Source organism: Aspergillus thermomutatus (assembly GCF_002237265.1).
Source record: "Aspergillus thermomutatus strain HMR AF 39 chromosome Unknown NODE_221, whole genome shotgun sequence".
Lineage (NCBI taxonomy): Eukaryota > Fungi > Ascomycota > Eurotiomycetes > Eurotiales > Aspergillaceae > Aspergillus > Aspergillus thermomutatus.
In genome coordinates, this window is record NW_020798271.1 from 98 (window position 1) to 22,613 (window position 22,516).

Consider the following 22,516-nt stretch of genomic DNA (forward strand, 5'->3'; position numbering starts at 1 on the left):
TTATCGTCTTTAATTTACATTAGCTTTCGTCATGAGATCGCTTCTTTTTCTTCTTTCATATAATGAAGGAAATCATATGAGATTCAAATATTGAGACAAGAGCCCCATTCTATGTCAGCTTTCCAGACAAAGAGAAAATAAGATTGAAAATAAGCAAGATGAGGAAGGGGTAAGGGATTACAGGTAAAAAGGAGACACCTGAAACTCCGTGATCGGAACCAAGTATGTGCATATGCAGATTTCAAGCAACGGCTCACAGACTGGACTGTACAAAAATCCTACACTAAAAATATCATTTTTAGCCAGGATAAATCAGAGATGACTGCGTCCCAACAAGTTTACAGGTTGGTAGACTGGGACGGAAAGACCAAAAAGAAACAGGAAAAGGGAAAAAGAAGGTGGAAGGGGAAGATGTGGGTTTGCACAAAAACAGAGAGAGCACAGAGAATAGCATCGGGTTCTGAGGGACTTAGGTACTGAGTAGATACAGAGACTACCTACGGAGTAGTCTTTCTCAGCTTCAATTTGCGACAGTTAGGACCCTCAATTTGTCAGAACTAGATAATAGTCACCGGCCAGTACATCTGTAGCTACTAATGAGTAACAGACCAACAAAACATTTGGAGTCAAGTGCACATACTCCATAAAGGTACATGGTCAAGTCGCACTACTCCAGGAAAGGAATCATCTTAAAGGGGGCGGTGGGCTTCAAGCCTACTGAGGAAGGTACGTAGGATGCACTAAGCCAGTTCTGTAGTGGCTAGAAGTGTAAAGGGGGGCACTTTGTGCCGTGTCTGTGGGAATGGACGACCAGACAAAGAAGAAAAAAAAAAAACAAGAGGAAAATACAAGGATGGCAGGCAACGCCAAGACTTAAGCTTAGATGCAGCGACCAAGGTTCGCCTTGAGTCTTTAAGGGTGTTTCAAGGCGGCGGGGAAATGGCAGATCACAGAGATACGTCAAAGGGTATATCCGTTCCGTGGGGGCAGCCAGCAGCAATTGTAGATGAAAAGGCTCCCAAAGAGACGACGGATCCATGGACTCCACTCAACTCTTTTGATTCTGCATTCTGCAATAATAACAATAATAATGCCCACATATTAGCTGACATGACAACAAAGGAGACCAAAAAAAAGGAGAGAATAATTGTGATGAGTATCTCTGAAGATAGTAACGATATACTCAATCAGGAGAAAGGTAGAGAGACAGCCCATAAGCTCATGGAGCATAACTGCATAAGGTATCTGCTATCATGATAGATTTTTGTTCTTTTTGTCTAGTCAGTCAATAGTACTCTGTAGTACAGTCGAGGAAATAATAACGCCTCCTGATGTAGAGCATCCAATAGTTAGGCGACTTCGCGAAACTGCAGATTGCAGAAGCAGCACTTACAGTGAGGTGCTTGAGCAGCAAAGCCAAAAGCGAGGGCCCCTAAGCAGGTCATTGGTTCTCAGCAACGCCAAATGATGATGGTTGATGATTTGGCCCTGTTGTAGAGCTGCACCACGATCACCTTACAGCAATGTGGCTGCAGGGCCGCCGCTCCACTGTGACAATGATTTGCGAATACAGGTCAATGTCATCCTTGAGGTCATAGGGAACGTGAGTTTGTTTTGTCCTGTGTATGCTGATAGTCTCTTACAATATACCCACTAGTCCAGAGTAGAGGAACATATATTTACAGTAAGGTGGGTGATATGTGCACATGGTTGCTCGGCTTCATCCTGGTTGGTGTACTTGTACGGAGTATTGCCTCAGATCTGCCATAGCAACTTGGCAACTCATCTGCTCAAGGCGCTGAAAATATCGCAGTGATTATTGGCGGGTGATTATGATCAATGCACTCCGTACCGAATCCTCCGAAGTCTGATGAAACTGAGAGGTCATATCATACAGTGTCACTGTATCTGTCTGAACCCTCACCGTCTTGGCTGCTCTGGTTTCTATGCGGATCCTATGGTGCTTGCTAAGTCATTACTTCGAGGAATTCCTCCCAAGCAGCTACCTCGGTGGTACTGTATGTGCAGGGAGGCTGAATGGGTTGGATGCGGTGATTGTATTGTAGCCTCAATATTATCAGGAGGGGCTGATGAGCTTGTGAGATTAGTGAATGCAGCATGACAACATAGGATTTGATAGTAAGTGTATGTTTAGATTTGGAATAGCATCATAATCATCAATGAGAACAACAGCACCACCACTAGTTACGTACTCAGGTTCCAAGACTTGGACACCATCTTCCCCGGTTACAGTATGCAGAAAATAGCATGGCATGTGCCGTCATCATCATAAACCTCGCCTGTCTCCGCAACCCATGTCATCATCACCATCATTGGGGGGCAACAGCAGCATCATTCCGTAACCACAAGCGTTGGCAGTGACTAGTCAGGACGCCGTCATCTTTCAATGGCCAACAACTCCGATGTGCAGGAGAAATTATCACATAACCGCCTTGCCTAGCATTAGTTGTGATGCGGCAGGCAGGGAAGAAACAGAATGATGAATCCCCCATTTCCCCGTCGGACATGCTCCGGAAAAGTGTCCTGTATGTGGATGGAAACTAGCATCCGACTCTGCACTAAGATCCAATACACCACAACAACCTTGCAAGATCGCATTTTAACTTCAGTGTTTGAGATGTTCAGATGACCACATTGTTTATGCAAGGATTAGATGAAAGATTGGTCTTAGACGCGTGATAGAAGGAACCTAATCAACCAAACTGAAAATGCTCACAGTCATCCTACCTGCGAAGAGCTGTATAACGATTGACAAGGAATCTTCCCTGGGTCTCCTGCCTTCATACCAATTTCATTTCTCCGACTGTCTCAATCTCAGTCATATCCTTAAGGACTGGGTGATTTCTGTCTGTGCCGCAGCGTCAGTGATGCCGAACCCACCATCGACTCAATCGCAGCCATCTTCCCAGGATCCATGGTGTGCCGTGTTGGTCCTCGGTTCTGTTTGGCTGCTGGAATAGTGACACGGAACAGCCACCAAGCCACCGAGCAATCCGTCAATTCTGTTCCCCATTTTCCTGTCCATTTCCCCATTCCGCTTGGCTCACTCACAAAATAATTTCGGGGCTACTCCGTACAGGAAGGATGAAATCAGTCTCTAGATAGATAGTTTCCCTGTCATCATTAGTTTTGGTTTTTCTTTCTCCTTTTTGGGTGCAGTTACCCTGCCAAAAACATCCATACCTAGGTAGGCGTACCGACGTCAGAGCGCGGCAGAGAATGGAGTATGGTGTGTACTATTTTGCGCTAATTTTCAGGACTATACCATGTTGGTACTTGGAGTCGGTATATTCCGCTACTCATGCTTCCGCCGTCAACGCAACCTCAATAATAATCCACGATTCCAACCTCACCGAGGGAAAGTTTAGAATTTCTGCCCTGTGCTTCGAACCTCCATCTACTATGGAGCGCTCCATAGTCTAGGCTCCTAGTGGTAGGTAGTAATGGACCATGGAGATTTAAGACCAATATTAGCAGATAGAGATGAGAAACTCGGCCTGCAGTATGAGTTGTTCGCCATGACGACGTCAGGATAACCTACTTTGTTCCAGTTTGTGTTCATCTACGGAGTACCGTAGATCAAGATCTGAGAGATAGCTCACCTGCCAAACATCCGATGTCTTTATCGCCATATCAGCCATGGCTATCGACGATCAGGAGCACAAGAGGCGGTTTATCTTACGATCACCAGCTAACAAGCCATGTCGAAGTGGATTCCCGGGGAGGAGATTGACAAACACCAGATGTGCACATCTGCAGCCATGCTGTGAGAGGAAGAGTTAAATGATTGCCCGGGTTGGCCTCGACGGTCGACCGCCTGATGAGCGCCGAGAGCTATGATAGGTACTGTACAAGTCATCAGTGCAGATTGGAGGCCCTAGCTCAACCTAAAAAACTCAACAGGCACAGCAAGCTTCAATCAGATGTCTTGAAATAGGAAAGACTGCACAGAAGGCGTCATCTAGCTGCATATGATCGCAATTTTGCCCCTGTCGCTCAGTACGTGCCCGGGCTTCTTGGTTGATTTCTCAGATCCCAACCGGTTGTCTGTATTGGAAGTATTCTTCAAACTAGGCATCCTTTTTTGCCTACGGAGAAGACCATCAATATTCATGAGAGCAATAATACCCACAAGTGCCAACCAAGCAAAGACTTAAAATTATGAACTTGACTATTGACGTAGTGACATACTGAGTAAAGCCGACAAGTTGCCCGGTGATGCCTATGAGATAATCGAGTCCCATGGATTGACCACGGAAAACGTGGGCCAGGAAACCCACACGGCTGGCACGAGCCTGGCCATGTGAGAAGGGGAAAAAGGAAAAAGGGAAACCTCCCTTCAGTTCCCCGTCCATGGATCAGACCCATCTGGGTCGATCCATGGTAGTTGACATTCGAGACCTGGTTACTTGGCCATCTACTCCAAAGAAGGGTACAAAATAGCGTTTTTCTCCTTAAACCTAAGAAATTTAAAGTCCAAAGGAGGCACGGATATCCACTTGAGAACTGAAATGGAAAAATGAGTCAAAGAGACTCAAGAGTTGAAGAAGCTAAACAGGCCAGGGTGACATTGTGGAGTCGGGTCCAGGGACCATCCTGGTCCTCCAGTTCTTCAACCGTTTTGGGGAAATGGAAAAGAACTCTGGACTGACATTAATCCACATTGAGTGACCACGAAGGAGACGACAAGGCTTCGACATTTCAAGGCCTTCTCTTACCCCTAAGTTTCTAACATGTATCCATTCTGAGCTATCAGGCGTAGGGAAACAGAGCACATAGTGGCAATTCATATCGCCACAGTCAACACACCCCTGTTACGGCGTACTTGGTCATGCAATCTCGGTCCACTGGATAGCTAAGATATTGATAGCTTTTCCGGGACATATGTGCTTTGCCAGAAGCAGACGTAGTTCGAGGATGTAGCCATCAATCATCTGCGAAATTGCTGAACTCTCATTTCTTCGGAAAGACCATCTGCGAGATGGAATCTACGTACGAACCCTCTCACCTGTACTCAATACAGAAACATGAACCCGCTGAAAGTATTTGAAGAGGTAGACACGGAGTAGTCCATATTGAAACTAGGCTAAACTCCGAGTTCGCTGTCCGGACACGGCAAATGGCATGAAGCATGTCCCACATAATTAGTGTGCACCAACATGAACTACTAGTTATTTGGCGATTTAATCTGTAGAATACTTAGAAGGGTCGTTAATTCTGATATTTTCAGATACATATGTTTGTGTTTCTATGTAGAACAGTATCTAGATTGCATGCTCGTTCTACAGAATCTGGGAAGCAAGTGGCGTACTGGAGTACAGCTGTGTCGAGCACCCAGGTTCCGGAATCATAGTACAGAGTACCTTGAGGGAAGTCAAGTTGACTGGTCATCGGTTCACCGTCAAAATGACTGACTCCGCTATCCAACAGAGCCAGGCTAAGAAAGTACAAACATGAAGTTGATGGATTCCAGGCGTCCAACCAGTTCCTCACCGCTTCTCGCACTCTGTCCTTGGCCTGAGTTGTGGGGGGTGGGAAGCGAACTCAAAATTCAAAGGACTGCCGCACCCGCCCCACATGCAAGGATAAGCCTAAGCCCATCTCAGTAGGTCGTAGGCTACCATTCCAGGAAAGTTGTGGAGCAGACACGGCACATCTTCTCCAAAAACGCGTAATACCTGCAAGGGTTTGAACCAATCAGAAGCATGGATGCACATCGACAGGCTGACTCTAACCAAAATTCGAGCGCAGATTCCCAATCAGGCAATCCAGTAGGGACATGATCTGTCAAAAACGAACCATCTCATATCAAACTGTCCCCTTACTCGCTGGCCTGCTTTCCTTTTTCATTGAAGTCCCCTGTCAGAGACTCAATAATCTCGAACCCCAACTTTGTGGCTTGCTGCTACAGCCTATCTACAACACGCCAGGTCAGCCAACAAAGCCAAGCTGACTCCGGGGTTCATTGCCTGCCACTCAAATCAATATCTCGGCAAATCAATTTCAATCAACGGTGCTGAATGCTGAATGATGAGCCGGGGATTGATTTCTCAAGGCTTGAGCTTAGAGGCCTGGAGTCAGCCACTTTCTGCAGTGTGATATTATCGCAACTACGGATGACTTCCGTAGACCCCAATCGCTGGGATGAGATCCTACTCTGAAGCTTAATGAGAATAGTGAATGCAGAGCCTACTATGGTGTACATGCAGACATCTATTATTATTATTATTACTCTGAAGCAGACATGGCTTTTTCGCAATCACTGGATATTAAGCCACAGTGAGTCTGAGAAACAGGGGGGTCTTCGACTCATCCGGTCCCACTGTCGGTTTTACTGAACCATTAACTGCCGGCTATCGCTGTAAAGCGATCTGATAATGATTATTTTGTCAGTCATGAGGAATGACCCATCATGTGGGCATAATTGGAGTAGTTCATGAAGGGGCGAGCGGACCAAGGACGAAAGTGTGACATCTTCACTTCGTACTCAGGATCGTTAAGATTTGGATACATATGTGGCGACATTGACTACTTATTTTGAAAATTCTTGGTGTTCTCAGTTCTGTGCATCAATGATAATTCTGATAAGGTGCGTCTGCCGATCGGCAGTATTAGGGGCGACTGGAGCTCTCCAAAAGGGTTTGGACTCTTCGGGCAAATCAGATAATCATCTCCATGACAAGCGACCTCAATCAACAGAATGGCATATCCTTCATAGAGGTTTTTCATCCTTGAATTTCTACCAGTCAGTGTCAGTTGCACGAGGGCAAATCCGTGTGTTCCACCCGGCAGATCGTCATGATTGGCAATGCCTCACCGGTGACAGGACCATATGGACGCCTGTATGCGTACTCTGGATTTTAGGCGTCTTAAAGACTTAAAGTCTCAAGTGATATTCGACATACTAAAAGCCGCATATCCTTTAAAGTTCACAAATCGTCCAAAGTCCAAGATCTCGGACCCGAAGCACCGGACTGCAGAGTTCAACATCCACATCTTCTCAGTTCTTCAACAGAAATCCATCCCCGAGTCAAAGCAGAATCCCGAACGGGAAACACTTTTTAAATGATCCCCGAAGACGTGATGGAGTTCGTGCCAAGATACATAGAACTCATGGAAGATGACTGAGCGTTTTATCCAGTGTTCTTTTGCAATTTTGGGCGTAGTGCTCCTTTGAAGTGGTCAGGGAACTACTCAGAGTAGTAATAGTGGTTCATCCCGCCTGCTATCCGAGCCAAAATATTGCTAACCGAAAGTAGAAACAGCTTATTCCTAATAGAGACGGGATAGAGAGGGCAAAGGTAAACCTGCGCTGATACACGAAAAGACCTTGAGGCTGCAGGGCAGGGGATAGGTTGAGGGCAAAGGTATTTTTGCACTCAGTATTATTAACTACTGATTGTGATAACATAAGTAAGGCAAAAAGATGTACCCTATCAAAAATGAAGAGCAAGAAGGGAAAAAAAAAATAGATTAATCAAAATCTAGTAGGCTCAGAACTTAGAACCAAACCTGCCTGAACCATGAAGATCAACACACATGGTTTAGCATTGGTCTAAGATAAAGACAGTGCTAGCAGGTGTAAAATCCCCACTCTTAAAATTAAATTTGCAATTTGAAAATTATTCTTTTGTGATTTGATTTACCTCCCGGTAGGCAGGGGTGGCATGCAGCCACTGCAGCCAAGCTCCTCCAAGAGACGGCAGATAGTCGATAGCCGAGCTTGGCATTTAAAGTATAAACCAATGAGATCTGGAGACCCACAGGAGCTGACGCGTGCAAATCTTGGTGCTTTCCTTATTTTGGCATGCCAGTCTCAATCAGGAATGAGGACCTGAATACGGAGTACCTTACCCAAGGGCCAAGGCTGATGGAGATGTCAGCATGGAGATCAGTAGGTATGATTTTGCAATTACTCTGTACTGGAGGGACTGTTTACTTCTCTTCCAAGTGTAATTGGAATAACTTATAGAGTGTTAAAATGGATATACACACCAAAAAGAGCCGAAATTTCTACTAAAGGTGGCCATAGATTCAACTGCAGAACGATTTGATCACAGTGCATCAGATGTCGGCCTCTATTTCTTGGACTTGAACCCCGCAAAGCCCGTTTTCCTTACCCAAAACCCTGCGTGCGATCCTGGCTGACTCCACCAACACTGCCACTTTCAGCATATTGCGCCTAGCAACATTTTGAAACACGCCGGCTGATTTCTTGGCCTGTCGCGACTTGGGCTGAGGATGACTTAGGGCCCGAAGAGGCTAAGCCAGGTGGGTTTACTTAGGGCGGGCTTTGGTTTAGCAGCACCTTCGGTTTTTGACTCTTCCGCCCACTTGACGCCAATGAACTTGTCAGTTTAGAGTTCAGATTTGGGTCCTCCCGAGATGGAGACTTTACTGTTGCAGTTACCATTGCGAGGTTTGGTGGCTAATAATACTAGTGACCTAGAGTCAGACATTAGCTGTCCCCATATCTATCTAGTCATAAACTGTCATGGTCCATGGAGGTTTCCTTTGGATGAAGATGGCTGCGGGAAGTTAGGAACTGTACGGAGTAATCCTGATCGAACAGGTTAAATTACACTGGGTTAAAATGAACATGTATGCACTCCAGCAGCGCGGCATTCCTAATTACGACAGCCGTTGAATTGTGTAGGATGAGCATCCCTGTATTTCTGTTGCAGGCTATCTCCATCGACATCTGATCATATCGCGTCTCAACACGGAGACAAACCCTGAACCAGAAACAAGCTTCTCAAAACCACTCCTCGGCCGCAATTTGGGCTGAGATTGTGAGATAGTACGGAGCACCTTAGTAGTTATCACTTGTCACAGTGTGCAGAAAAGTGGGACAGCAGACTTCCTTGGCCTATGTCATTGGCTGGATATTTGGGATGACATATGGATCCTTCTAGGGACTGCCATGCTCCAGCATTATTGAGCATGTACTATTGCTGTCCGACGACCCAATAGCTAATTCTATGCAAAGGCTGTGAAAGGGGGTTTTGAGGCCATACGAACTGCAAAGTCGAAGAAATTCAGAGTTAACTTGTTTACTCCGTGTACTGTAATATCAACGAAGCCTCGTGCCCAAGTTGACTTTCTCACATGAACCCGCGGCCATGGGTCGGAAGATTCTACGACCATAGCTTGCCATTCTTTTTAGTATGGACTACACTAACCTCTCTTCATACGGACACATCGGAATTAAGTTCCTTGCTAGTTGCCTAACCCTTGAAGCTAAAGGAGGAACACGAGAGATACCATGGACTGCACAGTTCTCCATAACCACCCAAGTAGAGTTGGTACTTGCTAGGGATAGTGCTACACCTAGGACTATGATGATTATCTCTGCTAGGAGTCTAGGACTGTACTTACAGTTGGGACGTACCTTACGGACTAAGTACGAGGTATGCATCTATGTAGGCATGTATGTATGTCTTATTATTCCACTGCAGCCTTTCAGGTAGGTACAATGCGCATGCTGCTTTGCGGAGTACATACAGACAACAAGAATGAGACTTGACCACTCAAATTTGTCTCTGTGAAGTGTGTGTACGTACACTCCTTTGGGGACAATAATATCCAGACGACCGTAGGTGATAGGTAGCAACAAGGGAACCTCAATCCACAAGCGACGTATGAGTATGACCCATCCCATGGTTTGACTACTAGATATTCCGCCTTTTCCAGCGTGGACACTACTATCGCCCCTGTTCATTCTTAGGGAGCAGTTTTCCTGGCCCAACATGGCGAATCCGAAACAGGGTCACCCTATTGACTAGAGGTACGTAGCACGTACTCCATACCCCCCATAGGTACCTTATCCAGCCGTCTCAGGTCTCAGGGTCCAATCCTCGAACCGCAAAAAGAAAGTGAAAAAAAGCCACAAGTAGATCTTTCCACATCAGGCCCCGACGCTCGAGCCTCATCACCTCTTTAAGGCATGATTGCCCACCTTGTTCCCTACGTACTTCCTCTCGACCCGCTCAATCTGCCTTGAGAGCCGTGGAAGCCACCAGGAAAACCATGCCCAGCTGCCAGCATGAACGCGGGAAAATCTCCAACGGCAATGACGACTGGAATGCCCACGACCATGACCCAATCAGGAACCATTACTCCAAAAAAGTAGTTCCCACCAGGGACGGCTGCCAAGGCCGCGAGCCCGCACATGACAAGAGCGGTGGGGAAAGGCTTACGCGGCACATTACTCTGTCTCCTGCATTGTGATATGCTTGGCATTGGGTCCAGTGGCAAAGAGGGGTTGACCAGTTGGCGGGAGGTATCGCGCATGAGATGCAGGGTAGTAGTTGGAGTACATGTGCTTGGGGGTGGATTACTCCGTTTTCCAGATTGAGTCTGATGATGATGCTGCTGGTCATGGAGAGTGAGTAGGTGGGGTTGTACTATGGTCTGTTCCCTGTCCTCCGTCGGCGAGTCTGAGTACGGATTATATTGCCTTACAGCGGATTTGATGTTGTGACTGTGAATGTTGAAGGTGGATTGTATACGGATAGATGGAGTCGAATGGATTGGAGATCCAGTGCTGTTCATAGAGGAGTACCTCTAGGCGGACGAAGACAGTGATCAGCCATGGGAGAACGAATGGATATATGTCCTAGACTTCGACAAGCAATGGGTTGATGATCTTCCGTGCACAGAACCATTGTGAGATGGCCTACTGGGTCCACCTGGTTGCGAGGTGCACAAATTCCCTTCTTGTGTAGGGGTCTGACTGAGTATTAGCTGTGGGAAGGAACAGTTAAGCATGCATGTCACCCTTGGGCGTAATTAGCGATTGAATGTAGATGACCACCTTCGAAAGATGTCAATCAAACATTGCAAGATTCGCATCAGTCAGCTGTTGTACATCTGCAATGCGGATACGACAGGACGTCATGAAAACAGCTTCAACGGAGAAATAACGAATCGTTCCTCGAGGTAATAATTAATTGATGGGTTCTATTAATCAGAGTTGATCAGTTCTCGCGAATATACAGCTAGCTTGAACACTCCATATGGATGCTCGAAAGAGCAACGAAGCCGAGAACGCCGAGAAATGGTAGATGGTGATATGCACAGAAAACACATAGATCGAGATTTGAATTATCAACCACCGTCGACTGCACCAGGCGGCCTACGGGTGCATCCGCACAACTAAATATGAACGGACAAACTGAGCAGAGCCTTAACGAATGCGATCCAGCTTGGCCCGGTTCATAGCAATTTGATCGTCGACGAAATCGCTCTGTAGCAATGTCAGTAAGTCCACAGGCACTAAAGAAGCAAGTAGGAAGACTCACCTTGCCCATGATTCGCCCCAAGTGTCTGTTCTGCTCGTCAAGTTCGCGGCCTGTGGCACGAGCAAGTCCATTCAAGCGACCGGCAGCACCGGACAGAAGATCCAGATTCTGCTCGATCTCATCCTCCATAGCCTCATCCTCACTGTCCGCCTCGAACTGATACTTGGCACGCTCCGTGACATTCGTCCTGTTCTTGCCATGTGGTTTACCCGCTTCCCTCTCAATCTCCCTGAATGTGCGCTCCATTCGTTGATTGGTCTGAAATGCTTCATTGCGCGTGCCTTCCCGAGTTGCTCGTTCAGCACGATGGGTTTCAATGATCTTCTCGTCCCGCTCCCGTCGTCTTCTGGCGCTAGTGAATGGGTTGGACACGTGCACCGCGAACATGCTCTTATTGAGTGTTTTCAGCTCCTTTGCTTTCTCTTCAGCAAGTCGGCCCTCGATGGCCGCAACATCCAAGGCTTTCTCGGTGTCATGAATTCTTTCCCCCTGGGCTCCAAGGCGGGCGAGCGTTTCGCGGCCGGTTTCCTCAGCCTGCGCGGCGACGCGCAGAGCATTGCGAGTGGACGCGACATCGCCCTGCTTGATAAATCGCATCTCCTGCTTAATGTTCTGAATCTCCTCCTCCTCCTCTTCTTCCGCAGTGAGCTGTCTCTCCTGATACGTGGAAGTGTTGTACTCATTGCTTCCGCCGCCGTAATTATTGTTCGGCTCTGAGTATGGAGGTGGAGGACCATTCTGTTGCTGCTGTTGTACCCGGTCCCTGGCTCCCCCAAAAAGTGCGTCTCTGTCTGCTGTGGCGGGGTCGTTCGGATCGGTGCTGCCTAATCCTCCATAGCCACCAGGGCCGTATCGGGAGGTCGATGCACCACCACCATTACCGAATCGTTCAGTCCCGTATCCGCCTTGATTGCCATACTGGTTGGGAGCATAGCCTTGAAATTTGTTATCGCCAGGGATACCTCCAGGTGCGGGAGCGCCGGCGGGAGCATGTCCTTTCACCGAGCCTGGTCCAGCAGGCTGTTCGGAGGGTGGGAGAGGGGCTACTCCGGCGTTCATCTTGGCTCTGGTATACGGGTCGATTGGTGCGGGCTTCGCATATGGGTTCGCAGGAGGAGCTGGGCTCTTGCTCTTGGACCGGGACCCAAAGAGGGCCCGGCGGTTGGACGAGTCATCGTCGTCGCCGGACTTTTTGAACAAGCCCATTGCGGATTGCGGAGGAGATGTAGGGATGAAAAGGAGTATCAATGAGAGTGTTCACAACAGTTTTAATAAGAAGGGGTAGTGGGAGAACAGGGTGAAGGCTGAGAAGTTGTTGAACGAGGTTGACATGTTCAGGGGAGTTTCAGGCAAATAATCTAAATTGAGGGGGAGTCGAGACCCTGAGAGGTAATACTAATACAGCAATACATGCATATGCTGGGCAACCTTCAATTGAAGTATGTGGTAACTCTGTATCAGACATGTATTGTGGCGGAGAGGGAGGCGGTGATGAGCGCTAATCCACTCATAGTTAGGCTGGGATGGCTGAGCCAGATCGGACGCCTCAGAGAACTACGCAAACGACTCTTGTTCTCTCTGCCTCTTTTCTCCTCTGGCCAGTCTGGGAGTGCTCCACAGCAACCATGGCGCCGTATCCTGGGTCTGATGCTGACTATATCAAGGACAAGGCGCGCAGGGACTTGTTGACCCTCCTTGAAGGCGTGAGTAAGGCTCCTTCCTGGTCGTCCCCTTCTCGACAGCAACGATATTACCCGAGGCCGAACTTGAGCTAAATCAGGACTACACGTGCAGGTGCGTGGTAAGAAGAATCTTGTCATTAGCCAAAATCTGGCAGGTCCAGTTGGGATCTTCGTCAAATTCTCTCAACTCCAGGAATACGGCGTAGATCGAGTCTTTCTGCTCGAGAATGCCAATGTTGACTCCTCCCAACGCAATGTCGTCTTCCTAGTCCATGCCGAGAAGATACGCCAGGTGCGAACAGCAGCAGGTATGTCGTCTCGGCTTTTTCTTTCTTGTAAACCATTGCCTGCATTATCTGTTCCTTCTTTCGGGGTCGGGACACATGGGACATCAGTAGATTACGCAGAATCATTCACCACTCTACGTAGTCAGTCAAGTTCCCTATATCAATACAATCCATGTCCTCATCAAGAGGGCTACTACTGGAGCTCATCCCTAAGGCTTTCTTTCTCTGAAATGTCCGATTGAATGCCATCAGAATGAGCTGACATTTCTCTATAGAGCAAATCAAGCGTCTACAGCAGAACGGCAATGTTGAGCATGAATTCTCCATATTTTGGGTACCCAGACGGACATTCGTAAGCAATAAGATCCTGGAAGATGCAGGAATTATTGGCGATGTGAACATCGCCGAGTTTCCCTTGTACTTTGTGCCTCTGGAGCAAGATGTCCTTTCCCTGGAATTGGACGACTCCTTCGGTGACCTCTACCTGGTAGGAGCAAGGAAAATCACTCACTGCAAACCATTTGGCTTACCGTCACGCAGCATAAGGATCCAGGTTGTATTTTCCTCGCCGCGAAAGCTCTTATGGACATCCAGCAAAGACAGGGCTATTTCCCCCGAATCGTCGGCAAAGGAGATCATGCGCGCCGACTTGCAGACCTTCTGTTGCGGATGAGAAAAGAGCTCGATGCTGAAGAGAGCTCCGGTTTGGCGGACCTTTCCGCAAGAGGACTTCTGCCCAGCGCGAGTACCGAAAGTCTGATCATTATTGACCGGGAGGTGGACTTTGGCACTCCCCTGCTCACGCAGCTCACGTACGAGGGCTTAATTGACGAGTTTGTCGGAATCAAGAATAATCAGGCAGATGTTGACACGACTATCGTTGGAGCCAATTCTGTCCCCCAGGCCCAGGAGTCTTCCAAAGCTCCTCAACAATCCCTGAAACATGGACAGAAGCGGAAGATTCAACTGGACTCTTCTGATCAGTTGTTTAGCCAATTGCGTGATGCAAACTTCGCCATAGTCGGAGATATTCTGAATAAGGTGGCCCGGCGGCTAGAAAGCGATTATGAGAGTCGTCATACGGCGAGGACGCCTTCGGAGTTACGCGAATTCGTGAATAAACTACCGACTTATCAATTGGAACACCAAAGTCTTCGCGTTCACACGAATCTGGCCGAAGAGATAATGAGAAAAACGCGTTCAGATATCTTCCGCAAAGTTCTTGAAGTCCAGCAAAATAATGCTGCGGGCACTGACCCAACGTATCAACACGACGCCATCGAAGAATTAATTGTCCGGGATGTGCCTCTCAAGACTGTTCTCCGTCTGCTGTGCCTGGAGTCGTGCATGTCAGGCGGACTGCGTCCCCGAGATCTCGAGAACTTCAAGAGGCAAATTGCCCACGCCTATGGACATCAACACCTACTGACCTTTTGTGCCTTGGAGAAAATGGAGCTCCTGCAGCCACGCTCGTCGGCCACCACCCTGCTTATTCCGACTACTGGTGCTCAGCCAGGAACTAAGACGAATTATAACTACTTACGGAAGAACCTACGCCTGCTGGTAGAAGAAGTCAGTGAGAAGGACCCGAACGACATTGCCTACGTGTACAGCGGCTTCGCTCCACTCAGTATCCGTCTAGTCCAATGCGTTCTGCAAAAGCCTTATATATTCTCACTCGTCAGGGGCGGTTCTGCCTCTGCTACCTCCACCCCTGCAAGCACTGCATCCCCCGGCTGGCTTGGATTCGAGGACATAGTAAAGAGCGCCCGTGGCGCGACATTCAGCATTGTTCAGAAGGGAGACGATAAGGCAGTTCGTGCGCGACAGACGCTGAGCGGCAACAATACCGCCAAGACCGTGTACGTATTCCTCCTAGGTGGAGCGACCTTCACAGAGATTGCAGCACTGCGATTCATCGCAGCTCAGGAGGCCCCGCGACGGAGGATTGTCATTTGCACAACGAGCATCATCAACGGCGATCGAATGATGGAGGCAGCCATCGAGAAGGGAAGTTTTGCAAAGACCGAGTGATAAGAGGCATGTTTTCAGACTGCCAAATCCAGCGTGTTCCGTGCACGGACTAATTTAATAACAATTGACGGAGAACTTATACCACTGTACTAAAATAACGTCATGACAGTCACTCTTTCAGGGTAATAGTATTTCAGTAACTCCTACACTTTGACAACAATCCTGTCAACGTAAACCACGAAATGCTGTTACGATTATTGATAGCCTATGTATATATTGTCTTGCCAAATTGTCGCACCAACCACCCTTCTACGTGTGTGAGCTTTTCATTCATTTTCAAACATATAGATATGTACTATTTAGTTCTAGTACTTGAAACTAGAGTTAACACCCATTAACCGCCCTTGGTATCTCTCCATCACTTCACCCAGTTTCACCATGACTCCTGCAGCTAATAGTCTGACCTGTTCCCGAGGGTCATCCACTCCCTGTGCCGCCGAAGTTCGATCAAAGACGGACCCAGCCCACTCACGCAACTCGATCACTTGAGTCGCAAATTCCGTGACAAGTCGTTCCTCACCCGAGGAGCCTGAGGCGACGTTCAAGTCCACTACTGCGAGGAACAGCGAGAGCAGTGCGGAGACGATGGAAGGGTCATCCGAAAGCGGTCGCGTGTAGAGTGAAAGGAGGAAAGTCAACGTCTCCTGAGTGAGATTAGGAAGGTACGGGTTGTGGGGGCCCATGGTGGAAAGAATGAGCGTCAGTGTCTGGATAAAGAGACAGAGGAGATGAGGAATCAGGAAAGGGTTGTACGAGGGCGCGGTTGAACTGTGATACAGAATTTGTCAATTCAGGTGTCCGTCAGATTGAAGGAAAAGGCTTGAGCTCTTACGAGAAAAATTGCGTCATCATCAATCCAAAGCGACCTGTCAGGGGATAGAAGAAGCCCTCTGACAAGACTTTGTGAAGATCCTTGACCGTCGAGTTTTGCCGCTGCGCATCTCGCTGCTGACGCTTCTTCTCGACCTCCATTCGTGATGAAAATGTTCGCACCTTGAGTGCATTTGGACCAGACACGGCGTCTGCAGCTTGAGCCGCGAGTGGTTCAAGGGACGCTTTTGAGAGGGTCTTTGTGAGATTCGCGATTGGGGATTCATTAGTTAGATACAATTCCTCCAAGTTTGCCGGCAACCTTTTGGTTGGAAAGGAAGTGTCGGGTAAGGTTGGCAATCCGAGCGTCCGGGCATCTTCCTCACCGTTTCCTGCTAATTGGCGAGAACTTAGACCCAACGCTGTGAGGACTGCGGACCGCTGGGTTTGGGATAGGTCTCCATCGAAGAATACCGCCGCAAACCAGCGACCCATTTTCAGCGGTTGCGATACGATCAACGCGATCATGCTCTGTAACCGACATTCATGGAATTTAGGGAGTTTATTCTGCTCCTGCAGTCCGACTAGAACAAGAGCCAACTCCTCTACATTCTCGGCCAGCTCGGTTCCGAAGCCGGTCTTGCGTCGAATCAGAGAAGGGGCAGTGGTGACGGCCAAATCGTATCGTTCGAGATTCTCCGTATCCCGTAAGCCGGCTATCAGATCGCGAATGTATCTATTCGAGTCAGTTTTCCGTATCTAATACAATGTAGTTCTGTCAACTTACACTGGCGGTGTCGGTTTGTTGCGTTGTACAAGAGTTGGATCATCGTCTGAATCCGATGGATCCTCGTCAGGTTTCTCGTATGGTATCAGATCATCATCCTCTTCGCTCTCATCATTCTCCGAGTCCCCAATCTCTTCTATTGACACAATCTTGACCGATTGTGCGTTGGAGGCTCGCGCACCCGCAGTTCTTGAAGAAGATGGCCCTTGAGCTGGTGGACGAGGCTCCTTAGATGATTGCTCTTTCGGTATTTTGATATAATCTAAAGATCCAATGCGATCTGCCTTTTTGACCAAGTCCAGATACCAGACTGCTTCGTCGCTTTCCATTTCTTCGAGGTCAAATTTCATAGCTTTTCCTGGCTCCTCAATGAGTTGCGAGATTGCAGTGCCAATGATCATACCGAGAAGGCGGGCTTTCGAGGATGAGGCTGCTAAACGATTCGAGACGGTGTTCAGGAAACTACTCGAACGTCCTGCGTCCTTGACTGCAATGGCATCGAGCCGTTGAAGACACCCAGCAGCCAAGAGAACAACTTGAGCATTTGCTGAGAAATATTAGAGCAAGGTTTGACAGTCAGACAATAGATCTCTATACTACCTTCTTGACTGCTCATCGGGGCATGTCTGATGTAAAATTTATCGCCAGATTGTTCAAGGCTCTTGGAGAGCAGAGCTTCAATTATTTCTGAAGAGCATTTATTAGTTGAATCTCAGAGGTCGGGCACAACGGAAGACGTTACCCTCTCTATCCGACAAAACTGCCAGCAACGCTCGACGAAGACCGACAGTATGTATCGAGCCAGTTTGACCTTTTGCAAGCCAGTCTGATAGCTGACTTTCCAGGTGTGGACGCTTGGAAATGATCATTGAGCACAAGGCCGCAACACCTTCGACATTTTGGTCGGACGTATTGGCAAAGTCCAGGTAGGAGAGGCCAACCGGGAAATACTTCTTCTGCAGGTCGCGGAAGACTGACTCGAGAAATGCGAGTTGCTCGGTTGGCCGAAGTTTGTCATAGAAAGAGTCAAAATGTGTCGGAAGAGCTCGGTCTAGTAGAAGGCCCGAATAGATTTCTCTTACAAGGTGCTCTTGAAAGTGAGTTAGCATAAACACGCTGCCAAAAAGTACCGTAGAACTTAACCTGTGTAGCCGATACTCAACGACCGCGCCGTTAGAAGAGCAACTGCTTTCAGACACGCCTCGTTGTTAGGACTAATCCTCGAGACAACATGACATATATTTGCCCCCAACCAGGATGCATATTGAGTTCCTTCACCAAGCCAGGAGAGCTTTGCGAGGCCTTCCAGGTCTTTTATCAAGCTCAGTGCTTCTGCAGCTGCAGGTAGAACTTTACTGGCAGCAAGAAGAGCAATAATCTCTTTCCAAGCTAGCTGCTTCTGGGTTTCATTAGTGTAAAGAGCATCGATGTCATCGTAAAGGCGCAACACAAAGTCTGTTGGCTTCAGCAAGGCAGAGATGACCGACAGAATCTCCGCAAGTCGGATAGGATTACTCGATCCTTCCGCATTTTGAGGTGCTGCTCGTGCAGCGTTTATCAGAGAACGAAGCTGAGTAACCAAGCAACTTAGTCCAGCAACACTGCTGAAACATCTCAGGAACATGCCTCGTAGTTTACTAGCTTCGCTCTTTGTCTCCTTCAGGTATTCCCAATGATCAGGGATTGTAACGTTCACCAAGACATTGAGAATCTGCGTGGTCTTTGCGCTCGGGACCCTGATATCGAAATCTGGAGGAAGAACCTTTTTGTTCGAGGGATCAAGAATGGCGAGTACTTGAGCGACATTTCCCTGGTCAGGGTTTGACTTCAATACCGCCAGTATATAATCTGACGATGTTGAATTATTGTCCAGCTCGGCCTCCCGCCCAGTTTGGCGGGTCTGCAGACCATTAAGGAGATTTTCTTCCGCGACAGGCGATAAAATGGGTCTGGATTCGCGAGTCGTTATCTTCACAGCTGTGAGACCCTCCATTTTCGAGGATTGACTGTCTCGGAAAAACTGGAAAGATCGCTTGATGGTTATGCCTCAAAGTGGGAGGAAATTGTATGGAGCGAACAGGTCACGTGCAGCGGCGTGTCCTGACACCAGTTACTGAGCAGTCAACAGCGCAGCTGGCTTGTTACCTTTGTTCATCACAATACAACTGGCCATATTCTCATTTTTCAATTTTGATAATTGGGACAAGAGACGCATCTCTGTGCCGGGTTGTAAGCTCAAACAACTTGATATCGACCACAGAAAAGGAGCTTGAAGCAGTTGGAAGACAATTACGGTAAAGGTCACCACTAGCATCTAGTGACTGTTCTCTGCCGAGCCCAGACATCTAGCTCTGAATATGGCATCTTTAGATCCCGCTTCTCGGTGGTATGCATCAACCTTGAGATTTCATGTCAAGCATGGTTAACACGAAGCAGGAAGCACCTTTACTCAGTCTTGACGAAGTCAGGCCCTTACAGCGATGAAGACTGGGTTCCTGGTCCAGAGACGATAGGTGCTTTGGAATCGTCGAAGATCCTGTACGTGGTTGCCAAGGTGATGGTTTAGATTAGCTTGCTAACTTCAAGTCCAGAGTAATGTCAGTCAGAGATTGTTGTCTACGATCATGATCAAGTCACTGATAAATTTGATACAGTGGCGCGGGTGGTTTAGGATGCGAAATTCTCAAAAACCTGGCCTTGTCGGGATTCAAGGATATCCACGTTATAGACATGGGCAAGTATTTCCTATCACCATACACCTTCCCATAAACCGTTGATCTAACTCAAACAGATACGATTGACATCTCCAACTTGAACCGGCAGTTCCTGTTCCGGCAGGCTGACATCGGCAAGCCCAAGGCAGAGGTCGCCGCAGCATTCGTAGAAAAGCGAGTCAAGGGTGTCAAGATCACGCCATATGTCGGCAAGATTCAGGACAAGGACGAGGATTACTATATGCAATTCAAGATCATCGTCTGTGGTCTTGACAGTATCGAGGCCAGACGGTGGATCAACTCCGCTCTTATCGGGATGGTTGATCCGGAGAATCCTGAAAGTCTGAAGCCTCTCATTGACGGCGGGACAGAAGGTAAAGCCATCCGACGCCATCGATATCATTAATCACAAAGTTATGCTAATCATTAGTAGGTTTCAAGGGCCAAGCCCGGGTGATTCTTCCAACGCTGTCTTCATGCATTGAGTGTCAGCTAGATATGCACGCTCCTCGACCTGCTGTTCCCCTTTGCACCATTGCAACTATCCCAAGACAGCCTCAGCATTGCATCGAGTGGGCTCATCAAATCGCCTGGCAAGAGAAGCGCAAGGATGACGCCTTTGACAGCGATGATATGGAACATATCAGCTGGGTCTACAACGCCGCACTTGAGAGGGCAAAGCAGTTTCACATCCACGGCGTAACCTTCCAAATGACCCAAGGCGTGGTGAAGAATATCATTCCCGCTATTGCTTCGACAAACGCTGTCATCGCAGCCTCGACCACGTCCGAAGCACTGAAAATCGCTACCTCCTGCAACCCTTACCTGGAGAACTATATGATGTACGCTGGTGAAGAGGGGGTCTACACATACACCTTTGAGGCGGAAAAGAAACCAGATTGCCCAGTTTGCGGTAGTTTAGCGCGAAAGATTACTGTGGACCCGAATATGACGCTGGAGGAATTCATAGAGAGTCTCGGTGAGCGAGCCGAGGCCCAGCTCAAGAAGCCGAGTATGAGAACGGAAGAGAAGACACTCTATCAGCGCTTCCCGCCCCAGCTGGAGGAGCAGACCAGGAGCAATCTGAAGCTTAAGCTGAAGGAACTGGTTGAAAACGGCCAGGAGATTGCGGTCAGCGACCCCGCATATACTATTGACTTCCGCTTCCAACTGATCTTCAAGTGAAGCTGCGTGGATTAAGCTTGCAAGCCTGGAATGAGACACGATTGCGTTACGACGAATATGCGATTGGGTACATTGTAAGAAAGACACAGCGACACTTGAGGAAATCAAAGCTGCATTTTCCATATTTTGACGAAGATCCCCACGTAGACTCCTAACGTCGTAAAGGAGGTTTTGACCAACTTTTTCGTAGATGTACAACAAGCACAGAGATAACGAAACCCAACGCCGGCTAATGCATTATATACTCCAAAAATTGTCGGGACAGGCCGTACGAATGTCATTACCGCATGAGATCCGTCAAGCCTCGCTTCCATCTCGCACATTTCAACTTGAGCACCTTGACGCTTTCGAGGAAAAGATAATCACTTTCAAACTGACCAGTGCTCTCAACGTTGAAGATGAAGTGATCGCGAAGGCGGCCCAGCTTGACCTTGCCCTGGAATTCCTCGTGTCGCAGGCACTCTCTGCTCACGGTGTCCTTGAAGGGATCACGAACCACGGCTTTCATCTCGCCTGCACGACCCTCGTATTCGCTTCCTTTCTGCGCGGCTTCCCTCGAGGTAACGGGCTCGAGCTCAATAACTCCCTTGGGGAAGCATTTGGCGAATTTTTTGGCGTCTTCGCCGACGATAGGACGGAGAATCTTGATGTCTGGCATGAGGCGGTATGTTGCGGTAGCCACGGGTGAGAACTTGGCGTGATCGGCTCCGATCCCCTTGATGCAGTGCAACTCCATATCAATCTTCTGTCCTGGGCGTAGCTTTGCGATCAGAATATCAGGATTGACGGGCTGAATTGCACCGTCGCCGGTGAAAAACTGTTCCTGACGTCCGACCGGGTGGAAGGTGATGTCCTTAGCATAAACATGTGCGTTCTTGTAAAGTTTGCGAGGGTCGTCCTCGCCCGGAGCAGCGTTGGGGTTCTCGGTACACTCAACATCCAAGCGCAACACGATGGTGTTGTAGTCGGCGGGATTGCTGCCAGATTCAGGATCGTCCTCGGTGGGCTTCTTAAACCAGCGCATCCAGTTGAGACCCTCTACCGAGCCCTTCAAGGGAATCAGACCCAATCGTGAAGCGAGAACTTCGTCCTGTATAACGGAAGTGTTGTTGTGAACGAAAACGTACTCGATGGCGAGAGTTGGTACTTCGGCCATCAAAATTCGACGGAAAGCGTTTGCGATGGAGGCATCAAGTCCAATCAAGGAGAAGGAGGATTCGAATGGGTCATTGCGATGAAACTCAACTCGGAAGCCCTTTGAACCGCAGGTGTGAGCTGAAGAAACTTTGCAGACCATCGCGACACACGATGAAAGCTGTACACAAAAACTGCTCAAGGAGGACGCACATTTCTGAACTTTTCCAAATTCCATTCATGCGACTCGCCGGGCCAGTGACCCGGGAAATCTGTGGAGGGGATATTGGTGACCGTCTCTGGATTGATACCGACGATCTAAGAGCTGGTTAGTGACGAGGATATTCACAAACTTTAAGCTAGAAAATAATGTACCCTTCTGCGATCGAGCTCTTCCTGCGACGGAATAAGAGGCGCCATGATGACCGACAATACGAGGGTAGATTGACAGCTGAGGACTGAGAGGTGAAATTGAGAAATGAGCGGATGATAATTTCTTTGGGACAAGCGGCAGTATTTTCTGCAGGCCTAAGGCGGACATCCCCTCCCACTTAATCCG

General features: G+C 48.3%; 5 protein-coding genes across 5 annotated transcripts; 2 read left to right on the plus strand and 3 right to left on the minus strand.

The window, feature by feature from the left end:
- Window positions 1-11,209: 11,209 nt before the first annotated feature.
- Window positions 11,210-12,530, minus strand: CDV56_101888 (putative plasma membrane SNARE protein (Sec9); the record flags this gene model as incomplete). The annotated part of the gene is made up of 2 exons (XM_026755507.1): window positions 11,210-11,269; window positions 11,325-12,530. 2 exons carry the CDS (start codon window positions 12,528-12,530, stop codon window positions 11,210-11,212), a joined length of 1,266 nt encoding a protein of 421 aa, XP_026611532.1.
- A 419-nt stretch (window positions 12,531-12,949) lies between these two features.
- Window positions 12,950-15,327, plus strand: CDV56_102124 (Sec1 family protein; the record flags this gene model as incomplete). The annotated part of the gene is made up of 4 exons (XM_026755743.1): window positions 12,950-13,027; window positions 13,119-13,314; window positions 13,569-13,780; window positions 13,834-15,327. The coding sequence occupies 4 exons, from the start codon at window positions 12,950-12,952 to the stop codon at window positions 15,325-15,327; spliced, it is 1,980 nt and encodes a 659-aa protein (XP_026611533.1).
- Window positions 15,328-15,632: 305 nt separating this feature from the next.
- CDV56_102477 (telomere length regulation TEL2 family protein) lies at window positions 15,633-18,917 on the minus strand (the record flags this gene model as incomplete). The annotated part of the gene is made up of 6 exons (XM_026756096.1): window positions 15,633-16,095; window positions 16,160-16,873; window positions 16,925-17,471; window positions 17,525-17,611; window positions 17,667-18,014; window positions 18,068-18,917. The coding sequence occupies 6 exons, from the start codon at window positions 18,915-18,917 to the stop codon at window positions 15,633-15,635; spliced, it is 3,009 nt and encodes a 1,002-aa protein (XP_026611534.1).
- A 364-nt stretch (window positions 18,918-19,281) lies between these two features.
- Window positions 19,282-20,823, plus strand: CDV56_102945 (NEDD8-activating protein UBA3; the record flags this gene model as incomplete). The annotated part of the gene is made up of 6 exons (XM_026756564.1): window positions 19,282-19,310; window positions 19,361-19,462; window positions 19,516-19,521; window positions 19,579-19,589; window positions 19,716-20,012; window positions 20,072-20,823. 6 exons carry the CDS (start codon window positions 19,282-19,284, stop codon window positions 20,821-20,823), a joined length of 1,197 nt encoding a protein of 398 aa, XP_026611535.1.
- A 280-nt stretch (window positions 20,824-21,103) lies between these two features.
- Window positions 21,104-22,377, minus strand: CDV56_103151 (DNA-directed RNA polymerase core subunit RPC40; the record flags this gene model as incomplete). Its single annotated transcript, XM_026756770.1, has 3 exons — window positions 21,104-22,078; window positions 22,171-22,275; window positions 22,333-22,377. 3 exons carry the CDS (start codon window positions 22,375-22,377, stop codon window positions 21,104-21,106), a joined length of 1,125 nt encoding a protein of 374 aa, XP_026611536.1.
- Window positions 22,378-22,516: the final 139 nt, after the last annotated feature.